Source organism: Scyliorhinus canicula, chromosome 15, assembly GCF_902713615.1.
Source record: "Scyliorhinus canicula chromosome 15, sScyCan1.1, whole genome shotgun sequence".
NCBI classification, from domain to species: Eukaryota; Metazoa; Chordata; class Chondrichthyes; order Carcharhiniformes; family Scyliorhinidae; genus Scyliorhinus; species Scyliorhinus canicula.
In genome coordinates, this window is record NC_052160.1 from 93,117,100 (window position 1) to 93,136,991 (window position 19,892).

The following is a 19,892-nucleotide window of genomic DNA, read 5'->3' on the forward strand; positions in this document are numbered from 1 at the left end:
CAGATCTGTGCAGGGCAAAGTTTGAGGACAGATTCTTCTCAGAAATATGTTAAAATAGATACTTGTTAATACTCAACAACTGTGCATTTGTATCTTTGAATCTATACATACATTCATATCTATAGGTCTATATGCGCATGCATACTTACTTATCTATATGTATATTCATATCTGCAAATCGTTATGTATATTCATAAATACATATCTATATGTATATTCATAGCTACATATCTATATGTGTATTCATATCTGCATATCTATATGTTTATTCATAGCTGAACGTCTATATATATATTCATATCTGGAAATCTATATATTAATATCTGGATATTTAAATGTATATTCATAGCTGTGCATCTATATGCATCTTCATAGCTGTGTATCTATATGTATGTTCACACCTGAATATCTATACATTAAAATCTGGATATATATATAAGTGTGTGTGTGTGTTCATATCTGGATATCTATACATTTGTATCTGGATATCTATATGCATATTCATATGTGGATATCTATATATTAATATCTGTATATTTATATTAATATCTGGCTATCTATATATTAATATCTGAACATCTATATCTATTTTTATAGCTGTGTATCTATATGTATCTTCATACCCGGATATCTATACATTCATATCTGGATATCTATATGTGTACTCAAATCTGGATATCTATATATCAATATCTGTATATTTATATTAGAATCATAGAATTTACAGTGCTGAAGGAGACCATTCAGCCCATCGAGTCTGAACCGGCCCTTGGAAAGAGCACCGTACCTAAACCCATGCCTCCACCCTATCCCCGAAAAACCCAGTCACCCCACCTAACCTTTTGGACACCAAGGGACAATTTAGCAGAGTCAATCATCCTAACCTGCACTTCTTTCAACTGTGGAAGGAAACCGGAGCACCCAGACGAAACCCACGCAGACACAGGGGAAAGTGAAAACTCCACACAGTCACCCGAGAACAGAATTGAATCCGGGCCCCTGGAGCTGTGAGGCAGCAGTGCTAACCACTGTGCCACTCAGATTAATATCTGGATATCTAAAAATGAATATCTGAACATCTATATATACTAATAGCTACGTATCTATATATATCTTCATACCTGGATATCTATACATTCATATCTCAATATCTATATGTATATTCATCCCTACATATCTCTATGTTTTCATGTTCAGATATCTTTACATTCATATTATATGTATAATATGAGTTGGAATAAGGTTCTACATATGACGTCCACAAAAGCAAGTTTAGGAATTTAAAAGTGAAGTTTTAATCTTACTCCTGGGGATAGCGTTATGGGGTGGAATTGGATAGTTAACTCGCTCTCACATTGATGAATGAATTGGGAGCTGGCAGAGGAGGCAATGGTCGGCAAAAGGCAACCTTGAGTCACACCGGCGGTTCGGCTGTGCTCATCACAAGGCACTACACTGATCTCTATCAAACCTAAAAGGGACGATCTGGATTGTATTGCTGCATTTAGTTGCGATATAAAAATGGCACTTTCTCACTTTTTTGTTCAACTTGTTGCAGGCAAAAGTGGAACCAACAGTTCTGGATCAGGACGTGCCCTCTTCAGGGTGCGGCGGACGGAAATGAATGATTGTCATGAAAGCAAACACGACACACACACACACCATTCATAGAAATCTAACAACGCAACCGTACTGTAAAATCAATGAAGCGAGATGTTTATTCAATGAAAAGTTCGTATTCCGGCGACTAGTCATCATTTAGAACCTTTCCTAGAATTCAGAATTGAATTTAGGAGGTTCCTGGTGAAAGGAGCCACGCCTCATCTGCAACATAAATAAGAGATCTCTCCAAACACTCCCAGAAAAGCAGGAAGCCAGTAGGATTACAGAAACCAGTGGCTCGTACAGAATAGCCGCTGGACTGCCAATCGTTGACATAAATGTGTCTCTGGACGCAAGGGGAGGTCTCGCATGGGTCGCTTCGCACCGGCAAGTGCAGATGTGGTCGGCACTGGGGTGAGCGAGTCCTCCCAGATCCCAATCTCTTGTCTGCTTCGCAGGAGGGAGGATGCCTTTTAGGAGATGAGTGCCAACCGGGAGGACCATGTGATCCTGTGTCAAAAGGCCATCGGGCTGGTCAATGAATTGTGTGACAAGAACATTCTGGAGCAGGAAAGGTGCCTGGACTTTGTGCTGCACTCCTCGGACCAGAGCCCCAGTGTAACTGAGACAGGTAAATTAAGTAGCATTCTTTACAACCGATCACATTTGGAGGGCGGCAGTTTAACATTAATGAAAAAGAGAATCATTTCAACAAGTTTGGGTGAGAAATTAATCGTCTTCCTTTCAGCTAAAATATTGAACTAAACACAAAGAATTCCAGAATAACACAGAGTCTTAATGATGGGGACGGGGTATATTTGTAGTTAGGTAGGAATATATTGCTCATTCACATATGGTTAATAACGGAGTCTATTAAACTTAGAATGTGAAGTATTGAGATGAAATCCTCTTTCAGAAAATATGCAAAACGATTGCAAAGCAAAGTATAAAAAACTCAGTCTGTAAAAGTGTCCGGGGAGATATAGCTCGAAGTAAGTAGAAGGTTTGTATATGCTTTTTTTTAAACTTCACTTTTCAGTGCAACATTAGGAAGCAAGATCACTTTTGCAATGCCTGCGATTGCAAGTTGTTCTCTGACAGCCTATTGGCACTAGAGGGAAACAGTGACCGGTTTCACCCAGGGCAGCAGCCAGCTCTCCGCCAGACGATTATATCAACCATCTCACTTAAACTGGCGGTGCGGAGAGAAGGAGCCAGGTATTTTTACACTGTCTCTTCTGCTGGAGAGCTGACTGTCCACAGCGCCGAGAGTTTTTTTTTAATAAGATAAAAAAAATGGTTTCCTTTCTCTGAGAATCGACTGAAGATTATCGTGAGATCTGGCCAGCAGTAGATGGTAGGTCTGTTTGTGGGTTGATTTGCAGAATACGATTGGAGTCCCCAGTTTTAGTCCCGTCAATGATTAGAATCGGTTTGGCGACGTTTGGGGCTGTGATGCCTGTGCATCCATCTGTGGTGGGGGGGGGGGGGGGGGGGGGAGCGGATCTCAGCCGCTGAATCGAATATTCCACCTCTCTCTTGTCACATGCACTGTCCATTTGTGGCTTCCATTTCAATGGAAGTTTTTCCGCATGTGTCGGCGTCGGGCATCCATGTTCTGCCTGTCCTGAGAGCAACACGATGAAGGGGTTCTGTGTCCCAGGCTCTCTTGGCTGGACAGTTAAAGTTGTCACTGAAGTTGCATTACGAAAGTTGGTTAGTTCGGGTTCTTGTGACTTGGTGAATTGGTCCTGGCAGCTGTTGATTCCGAGCCTGTGTGTTGGGGATCCGAATTGTTTTCGGAGCTGTTCCAACCAGGAGCAGGGTTGCAGTCATTTCCCCATGCCATGCAGGGAGCTGTCCAGTGCTGAATCTCAGATTACATTGTGAGTCGAGAGGTGGCAGGGAGCTGTCCAGTGCTGGATTTCAGATGACATTGTGAGTCCATGGGGGGCCGGGAAGCTGTCCAGTGCTGAATCTCAGATTACATTGTGAGTCCAGAGAGAGCTCCACTCTTATGTTGGAGAACTGTGAACCGCTATATTTACCGATGTTTCAGGATTCCACAACCCCCCCCCCCCCACCACCACAGGTGTTGTATTTGTACGTGACAGTGCAGCTTTTTATTTCTCTTTCGAAGCTCCGCCAGTAACTTAAAGTCTTTTATTGGATTCATTTGGTGCTGGGCGTTAGTCAGCTCAGAATATCATGAGACCGATTTTCAAGATTTTAGAGCTATTCCTCTTCTTGTCAATGTTAACCTTTAATTCTGGCCGGATGTTGCCATTTAGATCGATGTTAATATTGGTGATTTTGCGCGCTAAATAACGAGTTGACAAGAGGTTGTTTTCGATTGGAGCTGTTTTATTTTCAGTCAACATTCGACAGCCAATCTCTGCGAATTGAAAGGAATCCAATTTACATCTCATTCCCACCATTACCTGACAGCGCGAGGCTGCGTTTTGAGAATATTGGAGTAAAATCGTTAGTATTGCACCTCTAGAATGCGAGGATTCGTTCACTATTAAGTATGTTGTGCAAAATTGGAAAGCGGTGCATTGCATTTAAAAAATACTTTACATTTTACCTACACGTAGCACTTTGGGCGCTGAGAAATTAACGGTTCCTCGAGAGGGGGCAGGTTAATGCTGGATTTGTGTAGAAGCTGAATGTTTAGGTTAGATTTCAAAGTTTTCTAAAAGCATGGTGCAGACTGAGTTCAGGTGGGAAAGCTGCCCAATGCTCTATCTCATTGTTTGACCCATCTTCTATCTCACTGACTGCCCCATGCTCTCTCTCACTGAATGCCCCATGCTCTCTCTCACTGACTGCCCCATGCTCTCTCTCACTGACTGCTCCATGCTCTCTCTCACTGACTGCCCCATGCTCTCTCTCACTGACTGCCCCGTGCTCTCTCTCACTCACTGCCCCATGCTATCTCTCACTGACTGCCCCGTGCTCTATCTCACTGACTTCTCCAGGCTCTATCACACAGACTGTCCCGTGCTCTATCTCACTGACTGTCCCATGCTCTAACTCCCTGGCTGCCCCATGCTCTGTCTCGCTGACTGTCCCATGCTCTATCTCACCTACGTCCCCTTGCTCTGTCTCACTGACTGCCCCGTGCTCTCTCTCACTGACTGTCCCATACTCTCTCTCACTGACTGTCCCATGCTCTCTCTCACTGACTGCCCCATGCTCTATCACACAGACTGTCCCGTGCATTATCTCACTGACTGCCCCGTGCTCTATCACACAGACTGTCCCGTGCATTATCTCAGTGACTGCCTCGTGCTCTATTTCACTCACTGCCCCATGCTCTCTCTCACTGACTGCCCCGTGCTCTATCTCACTGGCTGCCCCATGCTCTTTCTCACTGACTGCCCCATGCTCTATCTCACTGACTGTCCCATGCACTCTCTCACTGACTGCCCCGTGCTCTATCTCACTGATTGTCCCGTGCTCTATTGCACTGCTTCTCCATGCTCTTTCTTGCTGACTGCCCCATGCTCCATCTCACTGACTGCATCATGCTCACTTCACAGCTCCAGGGTCCTAGGTTCAATTCCCGGCTTGGGTCACTGTCTGTGTGGAGTCTGCACATTCTCCCTGTGTCTGCGTGGGTTTCCTCCGGATGCTCCGGTTTCCTCACACAGTCCAAAGATGTACAGGTTAGGAGGATGGCCATGCTAAATTGCCCTTCATGTCCAAAAAAGGTTAGATGGGGTTACGTGGATAGGATAGTGGTGTGGGGTTAGGGAGGGTGATTTTTCCGGTACAGACCGGATGGGCTAAATAGCCTCTTCCTGCACTGGAAATTCTATGTATATGTCCATGTATATCTCATTGACTGCTTCGTGCTCTATCTCTCTTATTGCCCCGTGCTCTGTCTCACTGACTGCCCCATCGTCTATCTCACTGAATGCCCCATGCTCTCTCTCACTGACTGCCCCGTGCTCCATGCCCTATCTCACTGACTGCCCCATGCTCTCTCTCACTGACTGCCCCATGCTCTATCTCACTGACTGCCCCATGCTCTCTCTCACTGACTGCCCCATGCTCTATCTCACTGACTGCCTCATGTTCTATCTCACTGACAGCCCCATGCTCTATCTAACTGACTGCTCTTTGCTCTCTCTCACTAACTGCCCCGTGCTCTATCTCACTGACAGCCCTATGCTCTATCTATCTCACTGACTGCCCCATGCTCTATCTATCTCACTGACTGCCCCATTCTCTATCTCACTGACTGCCCATGCTCTATCTCACTGACTGCCCCATGCTCTATCGCACTGACTACCTCATGCTCTATCTCACTGACTGCCCCGTGCTCTATCTCACTGACTGCCCCGTTCTCTATCGCACTGACTACCTCATGCTCTATCTCACTGACTGCCCCGTTCTCTATCGCACTGACTACCCCGTGCTCTATCTCACTGACTGTCCCATGCTCTATCTCACTGACTGCCCTATGCTCTATCTATCTCACTGACTGCCCTATGCTCTATCTATCTCACTGACTGCCCCATGCTCTATCTCACTGGCTGCCGCATGCTCTATCTCACTGACTGCCCCATGCTCTATCTCACTGACTGCCCCGTGCTCTTTCTCACTGACTACCTCGTGCTCTATCTCACTAACTGCCCCGTGCTCTATCTCACTGACTGCCCTGTGCTCTCTCTCACTAACTGCCCCGTGCTCTCTCTCACTGACTGCCCCGTGCTCTATCTCACTGACTGCCCCATGCTCTCTCTCACTGACTGCTCCATGCTCTCTCTCACTGACTGCCCCATGCTCTCTCTCACTGACTGCCCCATGCTATCTATCACTGACTGCCCCATGCTCTCTCTCACTGACTGCCCCATGCTCTATCTCACTGACTGCCTCATGTTCTATCTCACTGACAGCCCCATGCTCTATCTAACTGACTGCTCTTTGCTCTCTCTCACTAACTGCCCCGTGCTCTATCTCACTGACAGCCCTATGCTCTATCTATCTCACTGACTGCCCCATGCTCTATCTATCTCACTGACTGCCCCATTCTCTATCTCACTGACTGCCCCATGCTCTATCTCACTGACTGCCCCATGCTCTATCGCACTGACTACCTCATGCTCTATCTCACTGACTGCCCCGTGCTCTATCTCACTGACTGCCCCGTTCTCTATCGCACTGACTACCTCATGCTCTATCTCACTGACTGCCCCGTTCTCTATCGCACTGACTACCCCGTGCTCTATCTCACTGACTGTCCCATGCTCTATCTCACTGACTGCCCTATGCTCTATCTATCTCACTGACTGCCCTATGCTCTATCTATCTCACTGACTGCCCCATGCTCTATCTCACTGGCTGCCGCATGCTCTATCTCACTGACTGCCCCATGCTCTATCTCACTGACTGCCCCGTGCTCTTTCTCACTGACTACCTCGTGCTCTATCTCACTAACTGCCCCGTGCTCTATCTCACTGACTGCTCCGTTCTCTATCGCACTGACTACCCCGTGCTCTATCTCACTGACTGCCCCGTGCTCTATTTCACTGACTGCCCCGTGCTCTCTCGCACAGACTGCCCGTGCTCTATCTCACTGACTGCCCCGTGCTCTATCTCACTGATTGCCCCGTGCTCCGTGCTCTATCTCACTGACTGCCCCGTGCTCTATCACACTGACTGCCCCATGCTCTATCTCACTGACTGACCCGTGCTCTATCTAACTGACTGCCCTGTGCTCTCTCTCACTAACTGCCCCGTGCTCTCTCTCACTGACTGCCCCGTGCTCTATCTCACTGACTGCCCCATGCTCTCTCTCACTGACTGCTCCATGCTCTCTCTCACTGACTGCCCCATGCTCTCTCTCACTGACTGCCCCATGCTATCTATCACTGACTGCCCCATGCTCTCTCTCACTGACTGCCCCATGCTATCTATCACTGACTGCCCCGTGCTCTATCTCACTGACTGCTCCAGGCTCTATCACACAGACTGTCCCGTGCTCTATCTCACTGACTCCCATGCTCTATCGCACTGACTACCTCATGCTCTATCTCACTGACTGCCCCGTGCTCTATCTCACTGACTGCCCCGTTCTCTATCGCACTGACTACCCCGTGCTCTATCTCACTGACTGTCCCGTGCTCTATCTCACTGACTGCCCTATGCTCTATCTATCTCACTGACTGCCCTATGCTCTATCTCACTGACTGCCCCATGCTCTATCTCACTGGCTGCCGCATGCTCTATCTCACTGACTGCCCCATGCTCTATCTCACTGACTGCCCCGTGCTCTATCTCACTGACTACCTCGTGCTCTATCTCACTGACTGCCCCATGCTCTATCTCACTGACTGCCCCGTTCTCTATCGCACTGACTACCCCGTGCTCTGTTTCACTGACTGCCCCATGCTCTATCTCACTGACTGCCCCGTTCTCTATCGCACTGACTACCCCGTGCTCTGTTTCACTGACTGCCCCGTGCTCTCTCTCACTGACTGCTCCGTGCTCTATCTCACTGACTGCTCCGTGCTCTATCTCACTGACTGCCCCGTGCTCTATCTCACTGACTGCCCCGTGCTCTATCTCACTGACTGCCCCATGCTCTATCTCACTGACTGCCCCGTGCTCTATCTAACTGACTGCCCTGTGCTCTCTCTCACTAACTGCCCAGTGCTCTATCTCACTGACTGTCCCATGCTCTATCTCACTGACTGCCCTATGCTCTATTATTCTCACTGCCCCATGCTCTCTCGCACTGATTGCCCCGTGCTCCGTGCTCTATCTCACTGACTGCCCCGTGCTCTATCTCACTGACTGCCCCGTGTTCTATCTCACTGTCTGCCCCGTGCTCTATCTCACTGACTGCCCCATGCTCTATCTCACTGACTGCCCCGTGCTATATCTCACTCAGAGCCCCATGCTCTCTCTCACTGACTGCCCCATGCTCTATCTCACTGACTGCCCCATGCTCTATCTCACTGACTGTCCCATGCTCTATCTCACTCACAGCCCCATGCTCTCTCTCACTGACTGCCCCGTGTTCTATCTCACTGACGGCCCCGTGCTCTCTCTCACTGACTGCCCAGTGCTCTGTCTCACTGATTGCCCCGTGCTCTGTCTCACTGACTGTCCCATGCACTCTCTCACTGACTACTCCATGTTCTATCTCACTGACTGCCCCATGCTCTATCTCACTGACTGTCCCATGCTCTATCTCACTGACTGCCCCATGCTCCATCTCACTGACTGCCCCGTGCTCTATCTCACTGACTGTCCCATGTTCTATCTCACTGCCTCGTGCTCTAGCTCACTCACAGCCCCATGCTCTCCCTCACTGACTGCCCCATGCTCTATCTCACTGACTGCCCCGTGCTCTATCTCACTGACTGCCCCATGCTCTCTCTCACTGACTGCCCCGTGCTCCATGCCCTATCTCACTGACTGCCCCGTGCTCCATGCCCTATCTCACTGACTGCCCCATGATCTATCTCACTGACTGCCCCATGATCTATCTCACTGACTGCCCCGTGCTCTCTCTCACTGGCTGCCCCATGCTCTCTCTCACTGACTGCCCCATGCTCTCTCTCACTGACTGCCCCATGCCCTATCTCACTGACTGCTCCATGCCCTATCTCACTGACTGCCCCATGCTCTCTCTCACTGACTGCCCCATGCTCTCTCTCACTGACTGCCCCGTGCTCTATCTCACTGACTGTCCCATGCTCTATATCACTGCCTCGTGCTCTATCACACTCACAGCCCCATGCTCTCACTCACTGACTGCCCCATGCTCCGTGCCCTATCTCACTGACTGCCCCGTGCTCTATCACACTCACAGCCCCATGCTCTCTCTCACTGACTGCCCCATGCTCTATCTCACTCACAGCCCCATGCTCTCTCTCACTGACTGCCGCGTGCTCTATCTCACTGACTGCCGCGTGCTCTATCTCACTGACTGTCCCGTGCTCTCTCTCACTGACTGCCCCGTGCTCTATCTCACTCACAGCCCCATGCTCTCTCTCACTGACTGCCGCGTGCTCTATCTCACTGACTGTCCCGTGCTCTATCTCACTGAGTGCCCCGTGCTCTCTCTCACTGACTGCCCCGTGTTCTATCTCACTGACTGCCGCGTGCTCTATCTCACTGACTGTCCCGTGCTCTCTCTCACTGACTGCCCCGTGCTGTCTCACTGATTGCCCCGTGCTCTGTCTCACTGACTGCCCCATGCTCTATCTCACTGACTGCCCTATGCTCTATCTATCTCACTGACTGCCCCATGCTCTATCTCACTGACTGTCCCATGCTCTCTCTCACTGACTGCCCCATGCTCTCTCTCACTGACTGCCCCGTGCTCTATCTCACTGACTGCCCCATGCTCTATCTCACTGACTGCTCCAGGCTCTCTCTCACTGACTGCCCCGTGCTCTATCTCACTGACTGCCCCATGCTCTATCTCACTGACTGCTCCAGGCTCTCTCTCACTGACTGCCCCATGCTCTCTCCCACTGACTGCCCCATGCTCTCTCTCACTGACTGCCCCGTTCTCCGTGCCCTATCTCACTGACTGTCCCATGCTCTATCTCACTGACTGCCCCGTGCTCTCTCTCACTGACTGCCCCATGCTCTATCTATCTCACTGACTGCCCCGTGCTCTATCTCACTGACTGCCCCATGCTCTATCTCACTGACTGCCCCATGCTCCGTGCCCTTTCTCACTGACTGCCCTGTGCTCCGTGCCCTTTCTCACTGACTGCCCCGTGCTCTGTCTCGCTGACTGCCCCGTCATCCGTGCTCTATCTCACTGACTGCCCCGTGCTCTGTCTCGCTGACTGCCCCGTCATCCGTGCCCTATCTCACTGACTGCCCCGTGCTCTATCTCACTGACTGCCCCATGCTCTTATCTCACTGACTGCCCCATGCTCCGTGCTCTATCTCACTGACTGCCCCGTGCTCTCTCTCACTAACTGCCCCATGCTCTATCTCACTGACTGCCCCATGCTCCGTGCCCTATCTCACTGACTGCCCCGTGCTCCGTGCCCTATCTCACTGACTGCCCCGTGCTCTATCTCACTGACTGCCCCATGCTCTATCTCACTGACTGCCCCGTGCTCTATCTCACTGACTGCCCCGTGTTCTGTCTCACTGACTGTCCATTCTCTTCCTTACCTACTTCCCCGTATTCTATCTTACTGACTGCCCCCTACTATACCTCACTGACTGATCCGCGATACATCTCAAATTAAATTGACACTGAACATGTTAAAACTAATCTATTTTCCAGCCTTGAGTGATTTTCAATTGACGCCGATTCTACATCAGATCTTTACTGAGTGTCAGTGAGATCGGAACGTGCTGAATTCTCACGCAGCTTTCATTCAGAATTCAGATTGGCTGTACGGTGTAGAGTGGGGCCAGGCACGCTCTGATTTGTGCGTTGAGGCTACAGAATTCTAAAGCACCGCTGCTGAGATTTATTCAGCAAACATTTCCACTCTGCTGTACCAGGAGTTGGCGCGAAATAGCAATTGCAGTCATTTTGGGACACATTTGGATGTTTTTCACTATCCCGTTTTCTATTTTACTTTGTCCCGCCAACAGGTCAGCGTATAGGATGACTGATCATCTTTCCTCATGTCCACATATCTTACCGATCACATTAATCGCTTCTGACTGCTGGCTTTTAACCTCTTACAACTTCCCCCTCACTATATTGGACCTCGCTGTTAATCAACATCTGAAATGCTTTCACCTGACGTATTTTCCTCTCAACCAGGTTCACGGTTCACGGTTAAATAGGACAAGCTCACCTCGTCCACACCGAGCTCTCCCTGGGGGGCGGGGGGGCTGATCCCTGGATGTGAGTGGTCCTGGAAGTGAGGGGCCATTCGGTTAGATCCTTTCACAGGTTGCACATTCCGCAGGATAGACTTAGGGACTTTGATGTTATTCACTGCGAGTTGGCCATTGACATCACCATCGCCCCCCCCCCCCCCCCCCCCCCCCCCAATCCCCCACACACACACTTTCCGTAGAAGAGGTAAAATAGCGACACTGTTACACGAGGAGAAAAGGGATTGGAAAGAACCAGCAGCTGAAGATCACTGGAGCTGGTGGATGGGGCCAATTAAACAGTTCATGTATATATTATTCTACAATGTGATTATGTCGGGACAGAAGTGTGTCCCAGTCCATCATTATGCTTCATTTTTCAACTCATGTTTTTTCACTCCAAAGATCATTGCATTTTTACTAATCTGAGGCACTGAATTGAAACATGAAAATGAAAATTGCTTATTGTCACAAGTAAGCTTCAAATGAAGTTACTGTGAAAAGCCCCTCTTCGCCACACTCCGGCGCCTGTTCGGGGAGGCTGGTTCGGGAACCACTGTGAAGAACAAATGATGTTTTCTTTCTGAGGGAAAAACTTCATTGTGTGTTCCTTTTTATCGATCTGTCACAAGATGGACCAGATATATAGATCATCAATACTCTGTAGCTGGGTTAGAATCATGGTCAACAGGACTCATTGACTGTGTCCACTTTACGGCACCTAATGTTGTGAGATGGATAGATTTCCTGATTTGGGCATTAAGAGGCATTGGTGCTATTCCTTGGGAATGGGGGCGGGGTGAGGTAAGCGAATTAATTAAGTAAAATGAGGGCAGCATTGTGGGTAGTAATTTGTCCTAATGGTAGAAAATACAAGAGCCCAGTCCAATGCAAAGCCAACATGCTGTGTGGGAGGATACTGGAATAGAAACCTGAAACTGCTGCAGAGACCCAACAAGTCAGGCAGCAACTGTGGAGGGGGGGAGGGTAGGACAAACTGACTGTTAAGTTCAGAGGCAGGGAGAGGGGAAGGAGAGAGGAGAAGAGTAAATGTCTGATAGCATGGAAGGCAGGAATGATTAAAAAAGGGATAATGATGCAAAACAAAAGGCTATGGCAATACGACAAATGAAAGAGCAAAAGATGAGTCTGGAGGAGGTGGCAATGGCAACAGCAGAAACATTACCCACATCTAGGGCAGCATGGTGGCACAGTGGTAGAACTGCAGTCTCATGGTGTCGCGGTCCCAGGTTCGATCCCGGCTCTGGGTCACTGTCCGTGTGGAGTTTGCATATTATCCCCATGTTTGCATGGGTTTCACCCCAAAAACCCAAAGATGTGCAAGGTAGGTGGATTGAACATGCTAAATTGCCCCTTAATTGGAAAAAAATGAATTGGATACTCTAAATTGAAAAATAAATTACCCACATCTGCTGGCTGCAAAATGGGAGCACAGGCTAAAAGCCAAGATTGTTCAGTCTGAAAGAGTCCTATTGGATGACCTATGAGCTCCTGATGTTGGGCTCCATACCAAAAGAGGCTATTTAGTGGAATAGTGGATCAATCTGATTTTGTTAGCTGAAAATAATGGCTAGTTATTGGCTAGTGACCAATTTTATTTGTCTTTCTATTGTTTTGCTAAGTACATGGGCAAATATTTTTTACTTCTTAAAATATCAGTTGGATGATCCACCGTGATCATGATGAATGCTGGAGCAGGATCGAAGGGCTGAATGGCCTTCCCTGCTCCTATTTTCTGTTTACCCCACCCCTCAGGTTTGGCAACCATGTTACATGTTTGATCACTGAGATGTAAGTAGGAATCACGAGGAGCACCTTATTTTCCGATTTTAGAATGAAATGTTTTCAATAATGAAACTTGATTGGCCAAAAAACAATGTTTTCCTGTTTGAAATAAATGTTTTGTTCAGAGTTTGTATCTGGTACCCACTGATCCCCACCCCCCACCCCCCTTCCCCCAAACAACTGGTTTCAGCAGATCTCAGTTGGAGTTTGCTTTTACCAGCAAAGTGTATCTGATTAAATGATTGTTGGAAATGAAGACATAAGCTGAGTACTTCATTAATTATCATTAATGATAATGTGTTTGTTCTAATAATACCTCTTTCATTTTATTGCAAATCTTGGTGAGATAAATTTGACAGAAGCTTTTCGTTTGGCAATTACGCAATAGTCTTCGAGGAAATATATTATTGTTTCTAGCCCTTTGGTGAGTTGACAATTATCCTCTTAAGGATGGAACGGTATGGTTTTTCTCATGCAAAGTCTATAACAGAAAGAAGGAACTCTGTGCAAATGCATATTTACAAAATAATGCACCAATGTTGAATAACTTAAGCGACAATAACTTGCATCGGATGAATGATATGTGTAACCAATTAATTGGGCAGGAAACTTCTTTTGAAACATGAGGCTACTGTTCCACCACACATGTTTCTTTCTAGTAAGGGGCCTTGGGTTGTAAGTCTAGAAGTGGCTAGGGCTACGAAGCCAAGTTTAGCAATGCAGAGACACAGATGTAATTGTTCAACTATGGTGAGAGACTGAAAGCAAAAGGAAGCATTTAAAAAGGGGGACAATCTTGAAACTTTGTGCCACTGTTATGGAGGAAAGGTTAAGACTACGGTTTAGAGTTTCATCTCCAAGTTGGGAAGGTTTTGGAGAGATTGCATTACAGAGCACATTAACCTTCTAATTCCATTCTTTAGAATTATTAAATGATACCGAAGAGGTTAAGGCATTCAGCCCTCTCCACCCGAGTTAAATCTTTGAAAGAGCTAGACAATTAGACCTCATGTTGTCTTTTCTGGCCAAGGTCCTGCAAATGCTTACACTTCAAATATTTATGCTTTTTGAAAATTATCAAATCTCTTCCATTACCCATTCAGTCAGTCCCTTCCAGATTATGACAACTGGGCACATTTTTTTCCTTCATTTTGCCTCTGGTTTTCATAAAGTCACAGAGGTCTACAGCACAGAAAAGACCCTTCAGCCCATTGTGTGTGTACCAGTCAAAAACAACAACTATTCTAATTCCATTTTCCGGCCCTTGGCCCATAGCCTTGTTTGCCTTGGCAAAAATCTAATTACTTCTTAAATGTTACGAGTACCTCTGCCTCCACCACCCTTTTCAGTCAGCGAGTTCCAGACTCTCACCTCCCTCTGAGTAAAGAAGTTTTTCCTCAGATCCCCTCTAAACCTCCTGCCCCTTATCTTAAATCAATGCCCCCTGGTCATCGATCCCTCCACCAAGGGGAAAAGTTTATTCCCGTCTACTCTATTTATGTTCATCATAGTTTTATACATCTCAATCGTGTCCTCCCTCAGTCTCATCTGCTTCAAGGAAAACAACCCCAGTCTATAAGAGTGAACAACGTCATCGCTGGGTGGTCCTGTTGCCAATTGCCTTAAATCCGTGTCCTCATATTACTAACCCACCTGTCGTGGGAGACATCTGGTTAACATGGAGAGTGTGTGTTGGACTAGATTTATTTGTTGCACTGTGAATTTCTTGGGTATAGGTTACATTTCACTTTTGTGCTACATTGTGCAGGGATGATGAGATTTGCAATAACTGCTGTGCAATAAAATGGTTTATGAACGCAAAGGCACACTATCTATTCCAGAAACACAGTCAAATGTACTTCATATACTGTCGCTGTGCTAAGTAAAGTTACATTGATAATTTATGTATTCAGGTTGTTTATGTTGTCTGAGGTATATATGATACTTCTGTTAAACAAGATCATGTTTGCTTATTGTGGATCTGTGAAAGTGACACCTGAATATGTTGCTTCTTCGTACTGTAGCCCTTAGCCAAACATTGTGAGTACATCTGTATATAGACCACTAGGAGATGATTGTGAGTGATTCATGCTCGCATGGTTGCCAGAGTTTAAATGACAAACTGAAGGAGTGAGGTTGAAGTAGGTTAGATTGTTCTACCAGCAATTTTAGTACCTTCCCAACTATTAAGAATATATTAATCTTTTCAGTTTAATTAGTTCCATCAATCAAGTCCATGTTTGTGCTTGCTGCTGTCACTCACCTTTTATTGCTGCCACATATTTTACAGCCTCCGACTTCTGTTGTGTAGTTTCATATCACATGAGATGAAATCATGAGCTTCACAGCAAAATGAAACCTATCATTTCCCTTGCATGCAACAAGGAACAGATTTATTGAGACTCTTCCTTAACCAGACCTGATGCTGCCTCTCAAGCATTAATGTATTTGTGTACTGTTCATTGTTCTGGTACATTGCTCATGATCCATCTCTGGTTCAGTAACCTGCTACTTCAGAGGCCCGCACAGAAAAAACCTTTTTTTTGGTGCAAGTTTGACATCCAAGGGGAATATAAGAATTTTTTATTTAATCAAGTATTTTAAAGGTTGGTGTTTATTAAGGTGGGTGTATTTATTTCCTCATGTGGTCCTAGGAGAATCACCTCTCTCTCTGCAGGTTAATAGAGAGCTGGGTTTCGCATTCTTTTCTCCGAGGGAATGTGCTGTTCTCACAAAACGTACTGAGACCCCAGCTCCGGTAATAGCATTCAGTAAATCTCGTACTATGATAGACTTAAAATTGAATGTACCTGTTCAATTAGATATTTCTTCCTGTATGTTGACCAAACACAGATGAAACAATGAAATTGTTTTTATGTTCCCTGCATTTTTCAGATTCTGTGTGTGTGGGCTGTAACTTGATGTTTTATATGGAGCATAGATATGGTGCAGTAAGATTGAGTTGAAGAGCCTGAGGTATAGAATAAAATGTGTCCTAAAAATAGCCAGATCCTAAGGACCTGTGGCCTTGGATTCAAGATAACACATCGTGTTATAATTTTTTTTAATGAACATTAGTTTATTTCCTGCAGTGATGCTCATTAGCAGTTTGAAGTCCACAGCTCCATAGTACTTTAACTGCTAGAGTAATGTTTAATCTTCAGTTTGGTCTATCCCTGCAGACCATTGTTCAACTATTCCTTATGATTTTGAAGCTACCCAGGAACACTGGGTGTTATTTGCAGCTGATGAGACTAAGATTGGAAGCATTTATCAGTCAACACTTGCTTTGTTCCCTTTTTTGTTGCGTTTATTTCCTGTTACTCTTTCCCCTACCGTCCACTCCCAGCAACTTTGTGAACCTCATGGCTACGTCATTGAATTTATTCAAGGCTGAGTTAGAGGGCCAAAGGGCAGATGAGGAAAGTGGATTTGAGGGCACAGTGGGGCATTCGGCTCTTCAGTGGGCACTTGGCCCATTCTGCACCAACCCCCCAAAGGAGCATTCTCCCTTGACCCACTCCTGCACCCAATCCCCGTAACCCCACCTATCCTTTTGGACACTGAGGGGCAATTTAGCATGGCCAATCGACCTAACCTACACATCTTTGGACTGTGGGAGGAAACCGGAACACCCGGGAGGAAACCCACACAGCCACCCATTATCTTATTGAATGGAGGAGGAGTTTCAACCTTCTCCTGCTCCTGTTCCTAAATCTGTTACAAGGCTAAGCCTAATTATATTTGAAAATATGGGCCAGAATTCTCAGTTTGGGAGACTATATTCTCCTGGTGGAGATGAATCACCTTTGATTTATGCTCGTGCTGGGAGCAAGAATCCAGAAGGAATTCACTATCCCTTGCCATGCAAACCAATGCATGGCAGGGATTGCATGGAGCTTCCCCCCCATAACAGTGGTTACCAGGCAGCGATCTCTGGAATGGGGGGGGGCTTTCAGGTAGGGATCTCTGTAATAGTTGGCTTCCAGGCAGCAGTCTCTCTAATGGTGGATCTTATGATTGGGGGTTTTTGGTGGGCTCTGTTGAGGTATCTGTAGTGGGGGTCTCTTTTATGGCGGAGTCTCTGGTGGGCGGGTCTAATGTGGGTGCGATGGGCAGGATTTGTATTGTCGGGGGAAGGGTGGCCCTCAATTAGACTTTGGGGGCAACTCCCTAAAAGTGTTACCCCCTTGGCCCACCATGCCAGGGCCAATCTGGGAAATATCTGCACTAATTACCACCCATTTGCATCCTCCCACTAGCGTGGGGTGCGAATGCCACCAGTGGGGGACCAGAGCATCGGGATCAGTACACTGGGCCAATCTCATTTATTGCCTAACGCTGGATTCGCCACAGCATCGGGAACTCCGTTACCCGGCAGTGGGCAGCAGATAATCCAGCCCATGCTTTTTCAGCTTTCAACTGACTGGGCATTCCAAAATATGAGGTGAGACAGAGCAAACTACTTAAAAATGCAAGACCACTCCCCAGGGTGAAGGTGAAACACAAACAAATCACCTCAGTGGAGTGTGAAGAGGGAGACCCATTAGAACCTATCACTAAGGAACATTAAAATGTAAAGTGCTGGATATTGAAACAGTGGCTGCCGCAGGCATACCCACCCAGAACCTCTTGGAAATACACAATAGGAGCAGTATTTTAGGGTAAAACTGCCAGACACCGCAGAGAGATTGTAGGAAAGTTTTCAACAGAGGAAACATGCTGAAAACTGGGCACTCTCCCTCTCTCTTTTCTGGATCAAGACCCCTTCAGAAGCCAACATCATGAAAAATCTACCAGCGAAACAGGATCTTATAATTGTAATTGCAACATCATCTCTGAAACCAGCTAATCCAAATAGGCCGCAACATTCAAAAATCTACACACCAAGGACAATCGAAGGACACTTAAATGTCTACATTTTTTCAGCTTTTTCTTTTGTTGCACTTTATCTGATATGTGTGTGTCTGATGTCACTTTTTAAAAAAAGATTTTGAGTTTAGCAGTTAATAAATTTTCTCTTTTATTTAACTCAAGAAAACCTTGTTTGATTGGCTCCTATTTTTCACAGCTTTAATAGTTTAGTACATTCTGATCTGGAAAGGGCATCGCCTTGTGAAAAACAAAACTTGAACCTTGCGGTTAAATGAGGGGACTGAATAGAAGGGGTTTCACCCCTCCTCACCTGGTCATAACAAGTCCTATGTTTCTTTACCAATTTCCTAAAACCTAGGTTCACATTGGTGATCTTGACTTGATTGCCCAGTTGCCACATTGCAAACATCGGTCCCACAGGTTTCTGGAAATGCTAATTTCCAATAGCACATTGACGTCAATGGGATATCTGAGATCTCATGAATAGTGTCCAAAGGTTTATCCCCTTAACCGTTGAAATTTAGGGATTGATAAAGAAAGTGAAAAAAAAATGAAAAGTGCAAGTAATGGGAAAGGATGTAGAGTCAATTAGAGTAAAATTGGAAACAAGAGATTGGCTTAAGAGAGAGAAAAAAAAGAGACAGAAAAGTAAAAATAAGAAAAAAAATGTAAATCTAAACACCTCAGAGAAACAACAGATTATGTGTAGGAGTGAGATTCCGTATTTTCATTGTTCCTTTTCCGGGCATTCAAAGTTCATTTTCCGGGCCTTCAATGTTCAATTTCACATCTGGGGCGGGATTCTCCGACCCCATCCGCCGGGTCGGAGAATCGCCGGGGGCCGGCGTCAATCCCACCCCCGCCGTGTCCCGAATTCTCCGACACCAGAGATTTGGCTGGGGTGGGAATCGCTCCGCACCGGTTGGAGGGCTCCCACCCGGCGATTTTCTGGCCCGAAGTCCCGCCGCTGTCAAGCCTCTCCCGCCGGCGTGGATCAAACCACCTACCTTACTGGCGGGAGCAGGCGGCGCGGGCGGGCACCAGGGTCCTGGGGGGGCTGCGGGGCGATCTGGCCCACCGATTGGAGGGTGGGTCTGTGCCGTGGGGGCACTCTTTTCCTTCCGCGTTGCCCATAGCCTCCGCGATGGCTGACGCAGAAGTGACCCCCCTCCCCTGCGCATGCACGGGGATGACGTCGGCAGCCGCTGATGCTCCGGCACATGCGTGGACTTCCGCCGGCCGGCAAAGTCCCTTTGGCCCCGGCTGGCGTGGCGCCAAAGGCCGTCCACGCCAGCCGGCAGAACGCCAACCACTCCGCCGCGGGACTAGTTCCTCAATGTTAGGGCTTGGCCCCTAAAGGTGTGGAGACTTCCGCACCTTTGGGACGGCCCGACGCCAGAATGGTTCACGCCACTCCATCACTCCGGGACCCCCCCCGCCCCGCCGGATGGGGGGAGAATCCCGGCCCTGGTCCATAAATTGTTTCAGTAACAGGGAGCAGAATTCTCCGGTTTCCCAGCCGTGTGTTTCTCAGCAGTGCGCCTTCACTGGTGGTGGGATTCTATCCTCCCACTGCTTGTCAATGGGAATTCCCATTGAAGTCATTCCCACATTGCCAGGAAACCTACGGGCGGGCTTGCGCTACCAGCGGAAAAAGAGAATCCCGATAACCAGAGAATTTCGGCCAGGGACTCTACAGCATGAAATAAATGGCTGTGGTGAAATAACAATGATGATGCAGCAATTTCTGGACAATTACAGAGAGGTTGACATTGAGCTTCCATTTG

General features: G+C 47.3%; 1 protein-coding gene across 2 annotated transcripts in view; it reads left to right on the forward strand.

Moving 5' to 3' along the window:
- The first annotated feature begins 1,888 nt into the window (after window positions 1–1,888).
- LOC119978640 (synaptotagmin-6-like) overlaps window positions 1,889–19,892 on the forward strand; it is a 454,793-nt gene continuing 436,789 nt past the window's right edge. For both annotated transcript variants that reach the window (XM_038820429.1, XM_038820430.1), the window contains exon 1: window positions 1,889–2,233. In XM_038820429.1, coding sequence (XP_038676357.1) covers window positions 2,083–2,233 — 151 coding nt within the window. In that variant the 5' untranslated portion in view covers window positions 1,889–2,082. The remainder of the gene's footprint in view (window positions 2,234–19,892) is intronic.